At 40.5% G+C, this 21,151-nt stretch overlaps 3 protein-coding genes across 3 annotated transcripts; all 3 read left to right on the top strand.

Annotated features, from left to right (window-relative positions):
• Positions 1 to 3,252: 3,252 nt before the first annotated feature.
• LOC121193563 (angiopoietin-related protein 3-like) lies at positions 3,253 to 8,948 on the top strand. Its single transcript, XM_041055925.1, has 7 exons — positions 3,253 to 3,981; positions 4,429 to 4,539; positions 5,414 to 5,534; positions 5,938 to 6,051; positions 6,545 to 6,640; positions 6,846 to 7,118; positions 7,221 to 8,948. The coding sequence occupies exons 1-7, from the start codon at positions 3,262 to 3,264 to the stop codon at positions 7,430 to 7,432; spliced, it is 1,647 nt and encodes a 548-aa protein (XP_040911859.1). The 5' UTR covers positions 3,253 to 3,261; the 3' UTR covers positions 7,433 to 8,948.
• A 119-nt stretch (positions 8,949 to 9,067) lies between these two features.
• LOC121193562 (phosphoglucomutase-1-like) lies at positions 9,068 to 16,049 on the top strand. Its single transcript, XM_041055924.1, has 11 exons — positions 9,068 to 9,600; positions 10,892 to 11,054; positions 11,368 to 11,514; positions 11,781 to 11,906; positions 12,976 to 13,166; positions 13,324 to 13,478; positions 13,711 to 13,826; positions 13,930 to 14,065; positions 14,883 to 15,066; positions 15,242 to 15,370; positions 15,613 to 16,049. The coding sequence occupies exons 1-11, from the start codon at positions 9,343 to 9,345 to the stop codon at positions 15,700 to 15,702; spliced, it is 1,695 nt and encodes a 564-aa protein (XP_040911858.1). The 5' UTR covers positions 9,068 to 9,342; the 3' UTR covers positions 15,703 to 16,049.
• Positions 16,050 to 17,831: 1,782 nt separating this feature from the next.
• On the top strand, positions 17,832 to 20,916 carry LOC121193634 (leptin receptor gene-related protein). The gene is made up of 4 exons (XM_041056032.1): positions 17,832 to 17,969; positions 18,362 to 18,437; positions 19,198 to 19,384; positions 19,584 to 20,916. Exons 1-4 carry the CDS (start codon positions 17,954 to 17,956, stop codon positions 19,698 to 19,700), a joined length of 396 nt encoding a protein of 131 aa, XP_040911966.1. The 5' UTR covers positions 17,832 to 17,953; the 3' UTR covers positions 19,701 to 20,916.
• The last annotated feature ends 235 nt before the right edge of the window (positions 20,917 to 21,151 follow it).

Raw genomic sequence — 21,151 nt, 5'->3', positions numbered from 1 at the left:
AGTCTTTATTGGACCAAATGACTGCTGACGGACTGACCACATACTGCAGAAAGCTTGGCCACAAAGCAAAAATGTTCTCAAAGGCAGTTTCAGAGAAAGTTTTAGAGTTGCATCATATTTGAGGAGAAATCTGGGTTATAATTTCACTTTGTAATTTAATGTACTTAAAATATTAGCTGAAAAATGAGTTGTTAACTATTAACTTATACAAATAGACATTCTGGGCCCACACAGTAGTGAAATGCATGCGGCAGGAGGCTTGCCGCCTGCAGGGTATTAATTTTCCTCCCATTTGACTGTTATTATATTGTGGAAGCTGCCTCCTGGTGGAAAGAGTAGCTGGAGGGAAGTTAAATACTGCCAAGAGGCAGGTCTTCTTTTTTAGCAAAAATCGTGTTATTTATGGAGGCTGTTCTCTGAAGCTGTATGTCGATGAAATAAGCCTTAACATTTTGCCAGCCAATGATTCTAATCAGTAAATTTCCATATGCTTTTTAGCAACTGCTCAATGATATTTTTTTTGTGGAGGAGTTGGACATCAAACTGAAAAAACACATGGAAAAGTTTAAAGTATTTCAGTCCACCTAAAGGTCACAGCCCACATCTTCTCCCGTTTGACGTCCGTTATATAACTGTGGCTTGTGGTCAGGGGAGTTACAGGTTGTGCTGTAGCTGCATTGGCCAACTGAAACGGTGTAGTCATGTAACAGTGACCTATGAATCAAGACCAAGGCCACGGACCCTTGACGACTGAGGTTATTTTAAATTAAAGATGTGTAAGCCTTGTGTAAAGCAGCTGGGATTCATTTGAATGTATAGATGTCAGTTGTAGGCGACAGGTCACTCAGTATCACTGTTAAAGTTTATGCTAATGCTGAGGATACAGTAAGTAGGATATGTTTAAGACTGTTTACTGATCTCTGTCACACAAATTAGTTCTAAAAATCTTTGAGAGCATTGTAGCTAACAGTAACAGAAATATGTGGAACGTGTATAAGAACAAAACTGAAGATAAAAAAGTTCGCTCTCAGACAGTCAAATAAAGTCAGTGTGTGTGTGTGTGTGTGTGTGTGTGTGTGTGTGTGTGTGTGTGTGTGTGTGTGTGTGTGAGTGTGAGTGTGTGTATGAAACGTGAATTGACCACGAAAATGCCAGCTGCACAAAAATCTATTTGGCTTCGGCGCTTTGACCAAACAAGTAAACAGTCTGTGTGTATAGTAGATAAATAGTATTATGAAATAATGTGAACTGTTATCTATTTTTTAGCAGGAGCCAAATGGAGAGAGAACAGAGAGAGAAATAAAAGTTACTGTACTGGCTAAACCTGCTGCCTTTGTCCATTTGGGCTTAACATTTTTTGGGCCATCTGGCACTACATCTTGCCTGTTGAGCAAAGCTTTGAAGCTTCTCCATCAGATCACCATTCAGAGTTTTATCAACTTGGTGTTTCAAGTCCATGTGGGGTCATTTGCATACACAGTTAGATCACATGTCTAAGACTGATACATTGATATTTAGTGTAAATCTAGTCCAAAACAATTGTATGTAGTCCATTTGGGTCTGAAAATAGAAAATGTATACCATTCTGAAATTCATTTGGAAACTCTGCAACTCCCTAACTCCAACTGCTGAAATAAGAATTTGGGGATATAAGATAAGATAAGCTCACAGGGACTGAAATTTACACGCTACATCAGTACAGGAACTAAGAGGAATGAATGAATGAAATTAAATTGTAGAAATGTACAGGTCTCTGTTGTAATGATATTTTAAAGGTTGTAGGAGGAGTTTTTTTTAGGATAGAGTTCAGTGTCAGTCTCTAACGCAGCATGTCCTCTCATGTGAGAGGATTCTGCATGAGGCATGACCAATGTTCACCCCTGTCCTGTCCTGCAACACGTGAGACAGACTCACTGCTCTTTGAAGATAAAAAAACAGGGCATTGACAATGTGTGTGACACTGACCTTCTTCCTGAACACAAGAGACTGAGTGACACTCAGAGCACTACATAGATGACAAAAAAATCCCCCCACACAATTCATTTGTAATCATGCTTCATCCATCACCAGTGGTTTAAGATGCCATTGAACCAGTTTATAGTTGTTCTTGTATAGTGCCGGGTTGTGTATGTGTCTGTATTTACAATAATCAATAGAAGCAAAATCCACAACCATAAATTATGTAAATACATATTCATGAGCTCAGTACTCCTTCTCCAACCCTCAAACATGTCGAGTATAATTGTCACTGCTTTAATCCCCCTTCATTGTTCATCGCACCCACACACCCACACACCCTCTCCCCCATGGCCCCTATACTCAGTGTCCCTTTGCTCTTTGAAGCAGCTGCTGCTCCTTTAGAGGGTTCATAAATGTGGGCCACCGTGCACCCATACATTTTACCTTCCAGAGGGCAGGGCCTCCCACCTGAAGTAAGGGTTGTGGGCTGTGTTTACCGTGTACACACTGTGGGGCTCACGCAACCCTGTTCTCATATGGGTGGTTAACATTTAACAGAGGAGAACCCAGGTCACCACCCTACAGTATGTGGAAGGGCGGTTATATCTCACTTCATACTCCCACTGAAAATTGCAGGGAGTGTGCACCACAAATGAGTCGTTTGTTTTCTTGCATTGTGTGTGTGTGTTTAGAGTGAACTGTTGCAGAAATGCAGGTTTTCTTTTTTGTTTGTTTGGTTTTTTTCAGACTATTGAATGGAGTAAAGTTTCATTACAGGGCAGTAGAGCCAGGGCCAGATATCCTTTTTATAAATAAGAGGCAATACGTTGGCATGGGTAGCTTTTTCTTTCTTTAGATTTACAATGGAAACAATCCTCGTTTCTTGATTTTATTTTGAGGAACAGCTAGTGATGTTGCAGCTTTGCATCTGTACTTGCATAACATCTATACTTACCCACCACTGGATCAAAATAAATAAAGCAAAACATTGCAAAACCACAAGCTCGTAAGTTATATTTCTCAATCGAGAAACCTATATGTAAACTGGGTCATCTTACTGTTTAAAAATAAACCAGCCTCACAACAATAACAGAGAGAAGCCATGGACTCAGCACAGGTAACTACAGGTCAGGTGAAGAAACGGTGTCACACCATCCTGGCTGCACTAAACTCAATATGCATCATTTTCACAGTGGCTTAACATCGCTCTAGTGGCATGTAGATAAAAATGTAAATTACTCTTCCTTCAGTAAATTCAACCTGGTGGGTGCAACAAATTCAGTTAAGATGAAACTAATTTGTATGCATATGATAATTGGGTTGAGCATATTAAATGCAGAAAAACCGGTACTGGTCAGATTGAGGTTAATCATTGACCTGATAGCAGACTGTGTACATATAAAACCCGAGATCTTCACCCAGTGGCTCTTCGTCCAGTCACAGAGAAGGGAGAGGGGTGCCAGCTGTTCCCCTGACATCATCGAAACACAGCTGGTGAAGCATCAAGACAACAACATGAGAACTACACTCATTTCCGTATTGTTTGTCCTGTCTGCTGCTTGTGTCCCTGCCCTCTTTGGCAGAGAAGAGGATCCTGTCCTGCAGCTCGGGGCTCCGACAGAAACCCGGTCGCGCTTTGCTCCTCTGGATGATGTGCGTCTCCTGGCCAATGGCCTCCTCCAGCTGGGCCAGAGCCTGCGGGAGTTTGTGCAGAGGACGAAGGGACAGATAAACGACATCATCCAGAAGCTGAACATCTTTGACCACTCCTTCTACCAGCTATCAGTGCTCACCAGTGAAATCAAGGAGGAAGAAGAGGAACTGAAGAAGACCACTGTGGTACTGAAGGCCAACAATGAAGAGATCAAAGACCTGTCTTTTCAGATCAACTCCAAGTTGGACAGCATCCTGCAGGAGAAGAGTCGACTGCAGAACAAAGTGGAGGGCCTGGAGAAGAAGCTGAGCAGTCTGTCGCTGGGCCTGGTGACCAGCGAACAAGTGGCGGAGATCAACGGCCTCAGGGTGAGTCACCTGTTGTGGAAACCTGCGTTTTGATTTTTTTTTTCTCTCTCTCTCTCTGAGGTAGAAATTCTTGCGAAAGAAATTTAGATCATGCAACACTAGATACTTAAAACTTATCACATGAACTCCTTTTAGGTTTGAGAGCAGGTTTTCTTTGGGGCCTTTTCCCTATTCTTTAGCATCAGTTCTGTACTTTGTACTTACATTTGAAATGTCATGTGGTCCTTTGTTCCAAATAGACGGAGACAAGCTTTCAACAATGTGCTAGGATATGAGTTGTTAATGACAGTATTTAGTAAGAAGTAGAGTGTAATTTTTTATTCTAACTACACGTTGCTTTTGTTCTCCCAATCTATAAAACCAACTCAGAGAGTTTTGTATAATGTTACCATTTATATAACACCATTGTTTAACAGGTCTCATAATTCCTTCTTTTTCCATGGCCAGGATGTGATCCACAGCCAGGAGCAGAGCATCACCGAGCTGCTAAAGGCTGTGAGGGAACAGAGCGACCAGATCAACCATCAGAGGACGAAGATCAAAGTTCTGGAGGAAAAGGTAGACATCGGGGACTGTACTAAAATTATTAGGAGGGGAGAGGGGGCAGAGAAGGGGGAGGGTACGGTGATTTTTTCTTTTAGCTGAAGGGGGGGTAGATGAAACAAATTCATTCTTCCCTTGTGAAGTTTTATTTTAAAAAATTAAGAAAAATAAAATATGCTACAAAGATGGCTTTCAGTTTAATATTTAACATCTCCAACATGCCCAACTACGTGACTCAGGCATAATTGACTTGACTGATGGAGAGTCATCTGATCTAACACATATCAGGTGATAGCATCACCATATCTAATTTAATTATATTTTTAGTGTAATAGCCACCATTTTGTTCTGTTTCTCATGATAGTGGTATCGGAGAGTGTTGCTTTTTTTTTTCTTTGTCAAGGAGAGGGGCCAATGAAGATATTATTCTATTATTAAATATATTATTTCTCTGCAAAGTGTGCATTTTTCCAAAAGTTTCCCATGATTATTTTGCCTGCTTTTTGAGTTATGAGCTGTCACCATCGTGGCATTGCACTGACTGCCCTGGTAGAAAGAAACTTTAATGGAGTCACGCTACTGTGCTATATAATTTAGACTTGAAATCTTTGGAGGGTGCAGACATGATGAAGGAGCTGTCCATATTTTTTTAATAATCTCAGCTTGTGCCTCAGTGATGAATACATTTGAATTGAGTCTTGAGAGCTGAAAATTTAGATTATTGCCATGAAATAAATCAAAATACTTTCTAAAAAGTTTTTACTTTTGCAGAATAACAACCCACAGTTTATCATGTGCGGAGCTGCTATTTAATCCACAGTTTTCGAGGAGTCAGTCTGGGGATTATGTCTGCGAGCTAAAGTGTTTTCCCTACAATTTTTTTTCCCAGCTTACAGCCAACACATTAGCCCAGGAGACCATTGAGAGGATGCCTGAAATCTTCACCAGCGAAGCACCAACACTCACCCCTTTTCTGACCTCGAGCTCCACCAGCACCGCCGAAATGATGAGTAAGATAGATAATAAAAAAGATGAGGAAACGCTGAGGGTGATATTAGGATTTGGTATCTTTTATTTGGCATACAGCAAGGACTTAGGTTAAGTATTCAATCCTTCTGTGTCAGTGCTCATGATTTAAGAATGTATCCAGGCAATTTCCAGCAATTTTCTGCTTCACATTCATACAGTTTCATGCAGTCACAACAGGGAGCTGCCTGTTACATCCACAGTTTGCAGAGCTCACTCAGAAATCAATTATCCTGCACACATTTTCCTGTTAATGCTGCTCCTGTGAACTGTTGACTCTCCGGTCACACGTGCACATTAGCCTCTCTGCTCCAGATCATCACTGTGCAGTCAAACTTTTCTTCAGTTTCAAGTTTGACATTAACTCAGTGGTAATTTTTTAAATAGATCTGCCATCAGACTGCAGCGAGCTGTTCAACAGAGGGGAGCGAGTCAGCGCCGTCTACGCCATCAGACCCAACGGATCAGAGCCCTTCATGGCCTTTTGTGACATGAGCAAAGGTATTCTAAGTTTCACCGAAGTCAGACTTTTTATATTGAAGATCGTACTTTGATTTTTGTTCAGTCTTTAATTACTTACTTAAAGCTGTGATTCTTAACATAAGGCCACAGCAGTAAACGCATGATCAGTCTGCATTAAGAGTAACTTCATACAGTTCAGCTACAGCTGTGGGAGAGAGAATAGTTCACACTCAGGCTGAGATCAATGAGATAAAATTACAAACAGCAATACTGGATTACATGCACCATCATTTCCTGTGAATTCCTCGTGTGTGAAGTCAGTGTGAATCCAGCACAGGACCACTGACAATGAACAGTAATATATAGAGAGGAAATTACAAAATGTAAGTGCCTGACTACTGAATGGCTATTGCTGATTAATGGTTGACCAAAACTAATTTTTAGAAACAATTTAATCAAAATCTTAAAGATGATAACTTTTTAATTAAGTCATCTACTTTTTCTGTTTGTTTTTTGTTTTTTTTCCATTTAGACCATGGAGTAACAGTCATCCAGCGACGGAGGGATGGTTCGATGAATTTTGATCAAACCTGGGAGAAGTATGAAAATGGGTTCGGAGATTTTCAAGGTAAGAGGCTCGGTTCTGTCGTGTTACCCATCTAATGTTAGAAAAAGAATTCTCAGCTTCTTTTATTTCACATCATGATTATAAAGTTTGTGATTTTATGACCTACATAATTTAAAAGTATGTCTGCCTCTCTGCATGTAAGTTTCTGTGTAGTCACGTCTGTGCTTGTCAAACCAGCTCTGATCTCTCTCTCTCTTTTTCTCAGGAGAGTTTTGGCTGGGTCTCAGGAAGATCCACTCTCTAGCCGCTCAGGGCGACTCTGTCCTTCACATCCAAATGGAAGATTGGAAACAGGGCAGACGCTTCATCGAATACAGATTTTACCTTGATGGTCCAGAGAGCAACTACACCATTCACCTCACGCACCTGTCTGGAGAGTTGCCGGACCCCATGATTAACCACACAGGCATGATGTTCTCCACCAAGGACAGGGACAATGACAACCACCAGGATTTCAACTGTGCCCACAACTACACAGGTGCAGCAGATGTTTTATCCTATTGTAATACACACAAAGGGATTAATGAACACTTGTCATCCAGTACCACCCGCACAGCGTTTACTTTCTGCCATTTTCCAGGTGGATGGTGGTTCAACGCCTGCGGAGACACCAACCTGAACGGCAGGTATTTCCACATGAGACCAAAGGGGCGTTCAGAGCGTAGGAGAGGGATCCAATGGAAGCCCGCCCGAAAAGCTTCCTACTCCCTCAAGCTGACCCAGATCTCTGTCCACCCTGCAGCTCCACCCTCTTCCACTTCAGCTTCCTATGAGACAGGCGTCTTTCTCTGATCCAATAACAACATTCTCCAGTGAAAATACTCAAAACAAACCAGCATCAAACAGTGGCCTCTTCAGGAGAGCCTTGGCAATGCTTCTTGTGGGTAGCCGTAGTTTTAGAAGGCTTGTGCAGAGAGGAAGCAGTTTCCTCCAGGTGTCAAGTCCTAATAGATTAAAGCCAGTCACACAGGACACTAGCAAAGCTTTACAAATACTGAGTGTTCCTGTGTCCTAAACACAAAGCCAAAAGAACAAGTTACTCCCTGTGTCCAGGATATTGTGCATGTAGTTTCTGATATCGTAGAACATCAAAATGTATTGTGAAATCTAAAATACAATGAAGTGCAGTTAGCTTATTGTTAAGAACCTCAGACCATGGCATAAAAAACATCTTCACCCACAGTGTCTCAGACGTCCAAGGTTATAGAGAAGAAGCTAAAACAGACAGTTCTTATATTGGGTCACATTGACTCACAGTGCACTGCTGTGGTTCTCAGCATGGGAGGTGGGACCCACTGAGGGGGTCACAAGATACATCTAAGGGGTCAGACATCAGGAACATAGCTCTGACTTTTCTTCGACTGTTTCTTTGTCTTGTGAAATATTGTACAGTTTTACGTCTTTTGTCCTCTGGAAATGGTTTAGAAGCAACAATCTGAAATTTCACCAGTGGAACTGCTTAGAACTTAACATCTGCAACAAGTGACAAGGGAAGAGGTCCCAGGTACACACACACACACACACTGCTTCATGCTGGGAGAAGTTGAAAGGCAACAAAAGTTGGAAACCACCATTATATTAATATATATGTATTATAACAACACTCATCTTTACTTACTCTATTTTTTGATACATTTGCTATATTTTGTTTAACTTAAATAAATAAAAAAAACATGATGGTGACTTCACGTAACACTAATATTCATTTGGGTGTGGATATTCCTAACTGAAAATACAATGACATTTTTATCCCTGATCAGACCTTTAGTGATCAGGAATTATAGAATGTCCTATTTGTTATTATGGGCTGTTGTTTGCAGTCCTGGTGCTTGTCTGGAACAGGATGGTCTTTCCTGTGTCAGCAGAGATTTGACCCAGAGTAATGTCAACTGTTGATGTCGGAGTCTGGTGAATGAATGACTAATGCTACTCATGCTATTACTACATACTAAAATTTTCTGTATGTTGCACTGGGTGGTTGTGATGCCAAACTCTTTTCTACTGTGTCATAAGGTGCCCTGAATTAGCTCTAGAGGGCAGTGTTGTTCTGTCTCACGCAGACACCTTCCACTCTGGTTTGATTGTGCTGCTTGTATAATTAGATTCTACAAATTATTTTTGTTTTGTAAACAGGCACTTCCTTAAAACCACATATCTATGTCAGTATGTTCCCCTAATGACTCTCTAATTGCTCCTCACACTCTCTGCTCTCACACTCAGCTTTAAGAAGGGTAAATATCCTCTCCTGAAATAGTGCAAAGTGCATCTTCGACCAGAGCTGTCATCCCTCCTTATGCATATCATTAGTCCAAGCACAGCTGCGGCCTTTCACAGATGGACAAACTGCTCCCATAACACCTCAGTAACTTCCCATCAGACACACCCAAACACACACACACACACACACAAGCCTTTGTGACTGGGCCTGCAGCCTTGACAGTGATCGCCCTGCACATGTGTGAAGGAGCGTCTTCAGTTACTGCCTCTACACACACATTAGTTTGAGAGGTTATTTTAGGCTGCAGAAGCACCACTGTAACCCTGTGCTTCCACTGAAATAATAGGAGGAGTCAGGATTTAACCCTCCCATTCTGCCCCTGCGTACCCTTCCCCATGTCTACTGACAGGGGATTTCCCTCCAAACAACAGGTTCCCGGGGCTCTTTCGGCCACAGCATTAGGTTAGATCTTCATTTTGAAACAATGGACAACAGTCCTCTGCAGGTGTTGACTGTCCCTACAGCCCCTTACCCTGACCAGAGACCCGGCACCAATGGCCTGAGGAAAAGGGTCTTTGTATTTCAGTCCAGGAGGAACTATCTGCACAACTTCATCCAGAGTATCTTCTCCTCCATTGACCTGCGTGACCGTCAGGGTTCAACAGTGGTGGTTGGGGGAGACGGACGCTTCTTTAACCAAACCGCTATTGAGGTCATTGTGCAGATGGCAGCTGCCAACGGGGTCAGTGTCACCATGTGTGTGGGTTTACTTGCCTTGTGTGTTTGTTTGTGTGTGCATGCTGGTGAGGGTGTGTATGTGTAAGTTTGTTGGTGGGTGTGTACATGGGCAGAGATGTCACTGTGTGCAGATCACTTCACGTATGTCAGTGTCACCTGCCCTCATCACCTGCTCTTATCACTTTGTTATCACTGGTTCTGCCGGTTCCATGTCTTATTAGCGTTCACTTGCAACTTTTGATACATGATAGTATTTAGAGAATTCTGAGTTAAAAAATGATGTTTCCTAGATCCAGCAAGTTGAGTAAAAGTGAATGTTTTGATTTACCATAAAAATGGAAAACACATATGTGTGCTTTAAGTGTTTTATAAATAATACCCCTAAGACCATGGAATTTAATTTAAAACAAAATCCAGACAAAAATGTAACTCAATACTGTATTTATACAATACAAAGTAAACTACGTCACTGTTTTTTGTTTTGTTTTTTTGTAAGGTAATACATATTTAACACGTTGTCTTTTTCATTAAATATCCATTTATATCTGATTGGCTTAAAAAGGGGTGGAGAAGATAGTAGAAACACCTGTCCATATAACACAAAAGAATTCAACAGCACCACAACCTGCAGTCTCCAAAATGAGCATGTAGTTTAATCAACGCCCCTAAAACAGTTTCAGTAAAAACTCAACATCATAACCTTCATGAAGGAGGATGTGTCACAGGACTGATTGTTTAGACTGCATCTGTTTTAGCTACTTGTACCTAATTAACTACAAACTGAGTGAACATGGAAAGTATCTGTGAGCCATACGCATGCAAGGTACTGAGAGAACAAGTGTTAATGCAATACAACAGTGAAATTAAAGGCTGAATGCTGCCTTTCAGCCTCAAAACAAGTTAGCTGCTGCTGTAACTGCAGCTCCTGGCTATTCTGCTGTCTTCAAATAGAAGCATATGAAACTAGTTTTGTTTTCTACTCTTTTGCCAGCACCAGCCATGAGCTCTCTGTGGTCCTCAGGTTTAAATTACATAAGCTTTGAGCTTCTGAGCCTGTCTTGGATGGATGGTATACTTAGTGGGATTCAAAATACACTTACACATGACAGAACTTGCTCTTGATGTGCCTTAACTATCATTCATTAAATGAAATTCTAAACCCACTGACTCATAGGAAGAAGCCTGACACACCAAACCTGGTATTCAGTGGCATTCCCAGCCCTCCCCCACTCAGATATATTTAGATACACACTCATGCCAGCCGACTCACACACACCTGTGTGACATTTCCTCAGGTGGGTCGTCTGATCATTGGACACAACGGGATAATGTCCACACCGGCGATCTCCTGTGTGATCAGGAAATACAAAGCCATTGGTGGCATCATCCTCACTGCTAGCCATAACCCTGGTGGACCCGGTGGAGATTTTGGCATTAAGTTCAATACCGCAAATGGAGGTATGGTAACTGGAGAGGAGGATGCATGCAGAGGCATCGGCCAAGTGCAAAATAGTGTTACGAGAGAAGTCAGACATTTAATAAGGCTGCACAAGCCCTCATTCAGACGTGGCACAGACACAACACTGACAGATAAGTTTGAGACTTTATGTGAATACAAATCTGGAACAAAGTTCAAGCACATCAAAACAATCAGCACAGTTTCACCAACAAGAATCCCACATAACACTAAATATAACAATTGGTATACCGACAGTATGTTACACTTAATGTGAATATCAATGTAAAACCAATGTTTTTCCACTTCATCTAGGACCAGCCAAGGAGGCTGTCACAAACAAGATCTTTCAAATCAGCAGAACCATCGAGGAGTTTGCCATCTGCCCCGGACTTCGAGTAGATCTGACAACCCTGGGAAAGCAGACGTTTGATCTGGAGAACAAGTTCAAACCCTTCACAGGTGAAGTGCAGCATTAGTCTGTCAAACATTACTTCAAACTGGGAGAAGACAAAGGCAATGAGAGAAAAAAAACACATATGTGAATGGATTCTTTAACACTGAAAACTTTCCCTTTAGTGTTGAATATACAAAAAGTACTTGACAGCACTAGGATCAAATGTGAAATCTGACTCATTTGATTAATTGCTGATATAAGACTCAAATCAAAGTTTCACTGACAACTAAAACATGTTTGTTTCTAATTTGTGGTTGTGTCCAATTTCCAGTGGAAATTGTGGACTCAGTGGAATCCTACGCTAATTTGTTGAGGAATATCTTTGACTTCGCGGCCCTCAAGGAGTTTCTGTCTGGAGAGAACCACATCAAGATAAGACTAGATGCCATGCACGGAGGTGAGAGAATGAAAGGATGGCATCTCATTAAGATACTCTCCATTACACTGTAAACAAATGACAGAAAGAGAATCATGATCAAAGATACACATTTTGCATTAAAAGATTCTTGATTCTGTTGGTTTAAACTGTTGTATTAACTAAAAAATATTTTCAGTGTTGTTCTTTTAGCTCAGTTAGATTACATATAACTGTTCTGGGTTTGAAAGCAGACTGGGGCCTTGGCTTCAACTCAGCTTCCAATCTTCTTTTTGGCTCCAGTTCCTCTCTGAATATCTAATAAATCTTAGTAATATAATAGAGACACGCAGGCCAGTGCATGTAAGTTCTTCTCATGACCTAGGCTCAGCATTATTTGTCTTTTTAACTGAGTCATGTTATCAGGATAAACAATATGTTCGTGATGCTCATGTCCTTCACTTGTTTACCTAAGGTCAAGCCACTAGTTAGTACACAACAATCTGTATGACCCCTCAGTCACCAAAAACATCCCACTGTTGCATAACGTTTTGGTGATTCATTCATTGACGCAAGTGCTTATCAATCACAACATTATCCAAATCCAGACCATTTGCTATATTCATATCAGTGATGAGCTAAGTGTGCCCATATGACAGAAAAGCAAAGCTCACAGAAGTTTTTAATTTTGTGGACATGGTGACATGGCGTCGTAGGAGCAACAGAACAATTCACAATGATTGGGTTACTGAAGCTATTTTGAGTGTCCCCAAACACTGAAGCTAAAACTAGTGGTTGAACAGTCCCACCAGCCCCCTTGACCTCATTAGACACACCTCCGCCACAACAACACAACAACACAGAAAGACAAGTATTGTTATTAATAGGGTATTTTGACTAGATACCACATATCCCTAACACTAGAAACCTACCTTTCTCTTGGTGTCATTGCTCTCAAAACATAGCTACAGTGTTCAGTTTTGATAACAAGAGTTTTCTTTGTTTTAGAATGTCAGTAATGCCACTTCATACATCACCAGATCTGACTTCAGTAGTTTATTATTTTCTTTATATCAGTTTTCTTTTATCCCTGTCTTTGTCTGCTCCCCAGTGGTAGGACCATATGTGAGGAGAATTCTGTGCGAGGAGCTGGGCTGTCCTGCCAATTCTGCCATTAACTGTGTCCCAGTGGAGGATTTTGGGGGTCAAAACCCAGACCCTAACCTCACCTACGCTGCAGATCTAGTTGACAGCATGAGAGATGGACAGTATGATTTTGGTGCAGCTTTTGATGGTGATGGGGTGTGTGTGTGCACGGATTTATCATTTCTTTATCTCTGCTCTTTTAGAATTTATCAAATGAAATCAAGTAAAAGTGATACTTCACATTAATGTCTGAAACCTGGGCCTGAACGAAAGGCCTTGACTTCTAACCTCTGTCTGGCTGTCTGCTCTCTAGGACCGTAACATGATCCTCGGTAAACACGGCTTCTTCGTCACCCCATCTGACTCTGTGGCTGTGATTGCTGACAACATCTTCTGCATCCCATACTTCCAGCATACAGGGGTGAGAGGCTTTGCTCGCAGCATGCCCACAAGTGCAGCCTTAGACAGGTAAAACTCTTTCACATATCACTGTCAAATCCAATGAGCTTTTGATTTTCCAAGTTGTGGCCAAGTCTTAGAACATAAGATTTAATCATTGCATTTCTATAGATGTACAATGAAGGCATTACTGGATATGTATACATTTATAATGTTATGTTACTTCAATATTGCACTCTGTTGGTGTTTCCAAAGCTCTCTGTGCTTTCTTAGAATATTCTTTCGCTGTATTTCTTTTCAGAGTAGCCAAGGCAACAAAAATAGAGCTATATGAAACTCCCACTGGGTGGAAGTTCTTTGGGAACCTAATGGATGCAGGCCGACTGTCTCTGTGTGGAGAGGAAAGCTTTGGTACAGGTACTGTATCTCTTCAGCAGGTTATTAGATCAAAAGATGCTCCATCTCAACTGAAATAGTGTGGGGAGAAAAAAAAGAAGATAAAAATCATATTATCTTTCAGGTGGAGACCATATTCGTGAGAAGGATGGGCTTTGGGCTGTGCTGGCATGGCTGTCCATCCTAGCCATCAGAAGGCAGAGCGTGGAGGATATTCTTAAGGACCATTGGCTAAAATATGGAAGAAATTACTTCACCAGGTGAGATGGGGACACTATCAATTACACACGAGTAAACTCGAGCTTGTCTGTATTCTGGGCTGCACAGCATCAACCATCACAAACCACTGAAACTGAAGAGATCTCAGGACGCGCTCCTGCTGGCTAACAGTTTAGTTCATATCTTCCAGTCTCTACATTTGATACAAAATGTTTTGAAATCACAAGGATACAATTAAAGCAGATTGCAAAAAAAGAAGTGAGAGAATTACCTCTTCTGAGTAGAAATGTTTTACATTATGGGCTGAGAATCCCCTGCAACTTAACAGATGAATTCAGGCTGTGACTGACATCTAGTGGAAAGCATATCCCACTACACATGGTTTCAAACCTTGCACTGTACAGTAAATAAAAATGTAAAAAGATGATGTCAGGGACCCTGTGATCTCTCTGATTATTTGCTCATGTTGGCATCACCATATAAACAGATATATTTTCAACCTGAAGCATATGATGTCTGTCAAATGTGCTACATAAAGAACAAACATCCGGTTTGCTATTATACAAAGGCTGACTTACCTTTGGTTACAAATAATCCTACAACACTGCATTGGCAAAGAACTGCACATTTGGTGGCTACTGCAGCTACTGTTGCTGCTATGGAGGCAAACAGTCTTCTTATTAAAAATAAGATTTTTAATGTTGTTTAATGTTTTTACTGTTAAGAAAAAAGCAATAATTCAAAATCATAACAATGTCATGTAACAAAAAGTGAACATCAAAATAAGGATGAGTTTTAAGAATATATTAACAAACCACTTCTTATTTTGATATTAAAATCAGTTGTTATTTGGTCCAGATACGACTATGAGAATGTAGACATCGATGCAGCCTGTGAGATGATGGAGGATTTGGAGATCATGATTGCTGACAAGTCCTTCGTGAAGCAGAGATTTGCTGTGGAAGACAAAATGTACCAAGTGGAAAAAGCTGACAACTTTGAGTACACAGATCCTGTTGACAGCACCATCTCCAGGAACCAGGTACATGGCACACACTGAGCTGTGTTCCTACAATCATAAGACTGTTATGTGTACAGATACAGGATGTATCCAGTGGTCACTGGGTATTTGGGCTCCTTCAGCATCAGACCCACTCAGCTGTGCCTGCAAAGCCTAAAAGCTTCACATGGTCTGTGATGGGCTGTTTTCACTGCAGGGTCTGCGGATAATCTTCTCCGATGGTTCTCGAATCATCTACAGACTCAGTGGGACAGGTAGTGAAGGGGCGACAGTTCGAATCTACATCGACAGCTACGAGAAGGAGCAAATTTTTGAAGACACACAGGTAGAGTTTCTAATTATGAAAATTTCAAGATTAATTTGGCCAAAATAGGTAAGAATTCACAAATCTTTGAATCCTCAACTCCAAAAAATGTGTTAATTTGAACAATCTGGAATAAAATATGTCTAAGTCACAATATTAATAAACAAAATTGCTTAATATAAATATTCTTCAGGAAATGCAATAGTGGCATATGGAATCCAGGTGTTATAAGTCTCTAACCATGTCGTCCTCGTTTGGAACAGGTGATGCTGGCACCCCTGGCAACAATCGCTCTGAAGATTTCCCAGCTCCATCACAGGACAGGTCGAAGTGGCCCATCAGTCATCACATGATTCCTCTCACATGTTACTCCATCGTGGCTAAAGTAATGCCCTTTTTGTTTTTCTTTCCAGATTTTTGTATGAACTAAGCTTAATTTCCAAGTGTAGCTGCACAACATGCATTAGTTTGCATTTTAAGCAGAACTATATTCAGTGAATGTCTCTGTAACACATTAAACAGCTTTTTATTTTTGGTTTAAGTGTGACGTGTGTGTGTTTCCTCACATACAGCAGGTCCACGTCGATTTTACATTTATTTTGTGTAATTGTAATTTGTACCAATGATTCACAGGCAAAAAGCAGCCAGGGTTTCAAAATCATCAGCTCTGCCAGACAGCTAGCAACTAATAATGGCATAATGTTGTCCTATTAAACGCAACTTGTGGTTTGAAGACAGCAGTTTCATTTCCTGTCTGAAACTCTTTTATGGCTATTGTCACATTGTTTAAAAAAGTGTGGCTTTGCACAGTCAAAATGTCAGCCCTATGGTTTTGCAGAAGGGAGAGCTAAACACTACTGCGAGGTTGATTTTGAAGAAAATAAGAAAGCAATGAGCAGTTTTTCACATGAATAACGTTTCCTCATACACCCACTGCTCATTTTCAAAGTAAAAAACTGGGTGTTTCCTGCCACGAAGCCTCAAATTATTATTTGGATCATAGTTACTCCGTCATTCAGGGAAATTAAAACTCATCAGCGAATAATAACCCGAAATTGAAGTCAAGCATGTGGGTGCCGGAGGATGAGTGACAACATGCCAGCTCGAGCAGGTGTAAACACAAACGCAGACACAAACACATCCTTCTATTTTGGCATTAACTGTCCTGAAAATGACAAAGACCAGCAACAAAGCAATTTTAAGGCCTAAGTTTAAAATCATTTTTTTTTTAACAGTTTAATTACCATAACTTCAGATTTTATTGATCTTACTCTCACTACATCGTGTTTACTACACCAAGGTGAAGCAGGAGACATTTAAGCTGTGACAGGAAACTTTTTAAAATGTACTTATCCTGTTCTGGTGTTTACGTGATTTTCATCTCTACAGCAGGAGCATCAGTCCTCTAACATCTGGTCCAGCTCTGTGATCACTTATGCCCTTTGAAGTACTGTACCTTTCTTCCAGTTTCATCTCCATATCACACTGAACTCAAAGCCCAACACGAGGGAGGTCCACTGAGTTTAGCCCTGATTTATCTGGGTTCAATTTTTCTGTGGATTTTAGTTCCCTGCAAAATTTTCAGTGGAAGTAAAAAGTTAACCACTTTGTGAAAACAATATAATGACTCAACTGTGATCTTTTCTGATACATAAATAGTATGCAACATTTTAAAAAGGGAACTATGTGAGCTTGCATCAATATACAAAAATGTGTGCAGAAGATAAACCAAACGTTGAATGGAGATTGGCCTTCATTAATGTTAGTGACATGTTAAAATTAAAACTAGAGAAATCTAACCTCAAAACATGTAAAGCAAATGCAAAAAAGCTAAACTATGAATGAGGAAGCATTCAGATTCTTTAAAGTGAAAATAGCAAAACAATGTAAAAATACTACATTACAAAGTAATGCTTTAAAATGTGAAGCATAAGTACAGATGTAGGGTAATAAAGGAAACAAACTCAATACGCAGGAAACAGAATTCATATTACAATATATTATTAGGCCATGCAAATGTGTAATAATCAGGGCCTGTCTTTATAAGATGTTCTGTGTGTAAAAAGGTAATCAGCAAAGTAACAATAGCTGTCAGATAAAGGCTGTGAAGTTAAATGTATGTTTCTATTTGAAATGCTGGGGAGTAAAAGTATAAAGTAACATACAATGGAAATGCAAGTGCCTCAAAACAGTACTTGTAGTGTGATTTGTACATTAGCTACACTGCCAATAACACCTGGGTGTTAAAGAACCCTCCCTGTGACCTCGCGCTGCATGGTCTCGAGCACCTCGTCACGGGGGATTAGGAGCGAACCGAGTTTGACTGACATGAGACTGACATAAGTTCTGATTAATTTATCTTCAAGCAGCCAATAACAGGGAGAGGAAGCGGCACCTAGTGTCGATCATGTGAGCCTGCACAGCCAGCGCACAGTTGACCGCAGAGCTGCCGAGCTGTAGCTTTAAGACTGTCACCTGACAACAAAGAAGGAGCCTATGGAGGAAGCAGGAAGTTCGTCTACCAAGAAGGATAGCCTGAGCACATAAACAAAAAGCAAAAGAGCAGAGCAAAAGTCAAAGTGAAAGTTTGACACCTTTATCGCAATGGCCGGCATTAAAGGTACTTTATTTCATGCGTTAAAGAGTCAGTCGACAGTTGAGAGTTAGCTCTGGTGGGAGGTCGCTGTTCTTTGGCGTCAGTGCATCAGAAAACTTTGTTAAGCGACTTTTACCTACTTTCTGAAAAACCTTCCGCTGAATCATCTCGAAAGCTATGGCTACCAGGATATTGAGATGTGCTACAAGCTACCTCATTACACTGTTAAGTTGTTAACCGGTTTTAAACTCTAAATTAATGCTATTTTTTTTCGCAGTAAATTAATGTCGCACATTCACGGAGCCTCAGACACATAATAACAAAGGTTACACGTCTGCTTTGTTTTTCACTGTAAATCTGGACAAAAGCTCCTCTGCCTGTGTAACATAACGCAACTAATGTTTCTCCTCTTTCAGCACTGGTTGGTTTGTCCTTTAGTGGTGCTATTGGACTGACATTTCTTCTGCTGGGCTGTGCACTGGAACAGTATGGGTAGGTGCTTTGTAATAGCGAAACATGTATGTCATTGTATAACCCATACTTGACCTAACATATATTATAGAGTCTTAAAGGGGTAGTGCAGACATTTCTGATGTGAGGTGCCAGTTTATTAGAAAGAAATGAACAACAGCAGTTAACAAAAGCAACACAATACTTATAAATACCCTTAAAGGTGTGCTCCAGCAGTAGTATTACAGCTGAGGGACATTTGAGAGGCAGATTAAAAAAGAATGGTCATAATCAGTGCAGCAGAGTTTCAGAAATTTAGTCCCTGTTATGCGTCAGAAATGCAAAATCCTACAATTTCCATAATGAAACTCAATGGAGTCTTTCATTAGAGTCTCCCCACGCCCTAAATGCCCACTACTTTCAAACCCCACGCTCACAGTTTGTAATGCAGGCTTTCTGTTAAAGATTTTAAACCTCGAGCCAAAGCTGACATAACTCTGATTTCAACAGGAATATTTTTTCAAAATCTTATCTAGTGTCATAGAAGACATTATGTATTTTTTTTTTTTTTTACAGGTTTCTTACAATGAGTAAACTGTGGTTCATGTGCAAAATCTGTTGAATGCTCATTTGAGACTCTGTTGAGTGCAGTTGCTTTGTTTTTTTAGCATTTTATTTTGGCACAATCCGTGTTTGTTGATTTTGCACCTGTGTATTTTTATCTGACAAGCTGCAAACTCATGCAGTCGTTTGTCATAAAATGCGAACCCTCCCTTTAACTGTTCCACACCTGTTCTTGTAGGGTATACTGGCCGCTGTTTGTACTGATTTTCTACATATTAAGCCCCATCCCGACCTTCATATCCAGACGCCTCAGTGATGACACTGACTCCTCCAGCAATGCATGTAGAGAGCTGGCCTACTTCTTAACAACTGGCATTGTCGTATCATCCTTTGGGCTCCCTGTTGTCCTAGCCCGCAATAACACAGTGAGTGCTCTTGAAATATTTTGGAGGCTGTTGTTTTTCTGTTTATGTAGATACATCTATGCTGTCTGCACCATATCAACTGTCATTAACTAGATTTGTCTCACACTGCATCTTGAGAAATAGTGAAGACCATGTGTGCCAACAGTGTGACTATTGATATCGTTTGGCCACCTCAGTTAAAGATATTTCTCTCTCACAGATCCAGTGGGGCGCCTGTGGTCTGGTGATGACAGGAAACGCTGTCATCTTCCTCACCATCCTCGGCTTTTTCGTTGTGTTTGGAGGCGGGGACGACTTTAGCTGGGAGCAGTGGTAGAGTGCCTTTGCACAGTGGACAGACAGAAGGATGGATAGGTGGGTAGGTGGATAGTTGAATGGATAAACTGCAGACTAAGGGGCACATGTGTTCTGTACTCAATGGGGATGAGGAACAGGGTGCATAATGTCAAATTTACAGAGTATGTTATCAGGTCAATGTTTATACTGGGGGTATTAGAGACAATACTATGTACCCTATTAATGTGCCTTATGTCTGGGACCAGGGAAACACTGATTCCTATACCCTGCTTATGCTTTAACACCAGTACTATCCACCTTAACCCATATATTTTAGCTTGTCTCGCCCCCCAAATCACCGTGTTCATTGCAGCTGCCTGCTATTTCATTATGCTTCAGTTAATCAATATCATAAAGGGATCTTAAAGAGTAACTCCATTTTAATGTACACTACAATGCTCAATGCATTATCTGTCCTCACTGTTCAAGGGGAAAATGGCTATACTGAATTGTGGCTTGTTTATTATGAGCACTGTTAGCTGTTTAAAGTGCAAAGGCAGGGCAAGTTATCGTAATCTATTCTATCTGACACATAGTTGTAGGACTCCTAATCAGGTAAAAAAAATTATATATATTTGTAAGGAAATGTGTTTTTGTTTTCAATACTTTAAAGCATTGTTTTTTTTTGTTTTGGTGCAATGTTTACATTCTCACCAAAGATCATTTTAGACTGCAAATATGGAGCATATTCACCACTGAACTGTAGGCCTTTATCTGTGCTGTGTAGCAACGTGATCCTCAGAAGCTCGCAGAGGAATTTGAGAAAGCACTGTTGACTGTGTATCATACATGTAAGCATTGATGTTCACTTAGTGTGTGAACTGTACCCACTTTCATTTTCTATTCCTGCAGATGACAAAGAAGTTCATAATATTGACAAAAGAGCATGGTATCAGTTTGTGAGTTATATTTTTACATGTTGGATGGTAAATATTGTACATGTATGTTTTTAGGCCAAGTGTACTTTATCCTGCAACGTCAGTCACAAGTGCCTTTGGAAATTATCACTGTTTGAGATTCGAATCAGTTTTTTGTGTTGTCCATCATCAAGGGCCATTGAAATCTGTAACTGTAAAATCAATATTACCTCCTCATGTTCTGTTTCAGCATTGTCAGTAACTGACTATTAACAAGGCTTTGAATTTTGTATAATTAGCCCCACTTCAGAGACTATCAAAGATCTGTTTTGAAAATTCTGTTTTGCGTCCTTTGTAATTTCTGATTTCCTTAATATCTGACACGCAAGTTCTTCACAAGGAAAAATATTACACTCTGTGTCTCACAATTAACATGTTCAATAGGAACACCCACATCAAACACTAACAAGTGCTGAAGAGCTCTGAAAGGTTATTTTATTAGCTCCTGACTGCATTTTGTTTTCTAACATTGATTAAAACTCCCTGTACAGTGAAACAAATGTGTGGGCTCTGC

The sequence above is a fragment of the Toxotes jaculatrix genome, chromosome 14 (genome assembly GCF_017976425.1).
Source record: "Toxotes jaculatrix isolate fToxJac2 chromosome 14, fToxJac2.pri, whole genome shotgun sequence".
Taxonomy (NCBI): domain Eukaryota; kingdom Metazoa; phylum Chordata; class Actinopteri; family Toxotidae; genus Toxotes; species Toxotes jaculatrix.
This window is presented reverse-complemented; position numbering and strand designations above follow the sequence as displayed.

Coding starts and splice junctions, on each gene's coding strand:
- LOC121193563 (XM_041055925.1), top strand. CDS start 3,262: ATGCATATGATAATTGGGTTGAGCATATTAAATGCAGAAAAACCGGTA. Junction 6,641..6,845: donor TGGGTTCGGAGATTTTCAAG/GTAAGAGGCTCG, acceptor TCTTTTTCTCAG/GAGAGTTTTGGCTGGGTCTC. Junction 7,119..7,220: donor CTGTGCCCACAACTACACAG/GTGCAGCAGATG, acceptor GCCATTTTCCAG/GTGGATGGTGGTTCAACGCC.
- LOC121193634 (XM_041056032.1), top strand. Junction 18,438..19,197: donor TGTGCACTGGAACAGTATGG/GTAGGTGCTTTG, acceptor CTGTTCTTGTAG/GGTATACTGGCCGCTGTTTG. Junction 19,385..19,583: donor TCCTAGCCCGCAATAACACA/GTGAGTGCTCTT, acceptor TCTCTCTCACAG/ATCCAGTGGGGCGCCTGTGG.
- LOC121193562 (XM_041055924.1), top strand. CDS start 9,343: ATGGACAACAGTCCTCTGCAGGTGTTGACTGTCCCTACAGCCCCTTAC. Junction 11,515..11,780: donor CAAGTTCAAACCCTTCACAG/GTGAAGTGCAGC, acceptor TCCAATTTCCAG/TGGAAATTGTGGACTCAGTG. Junction 15,067..15,241: donor GCACCATCTCCAGGAACCAG/GTACATGGCACA, acceptor TTTTCACTGCAG/GGTCTGCGGATAATCTTCTC.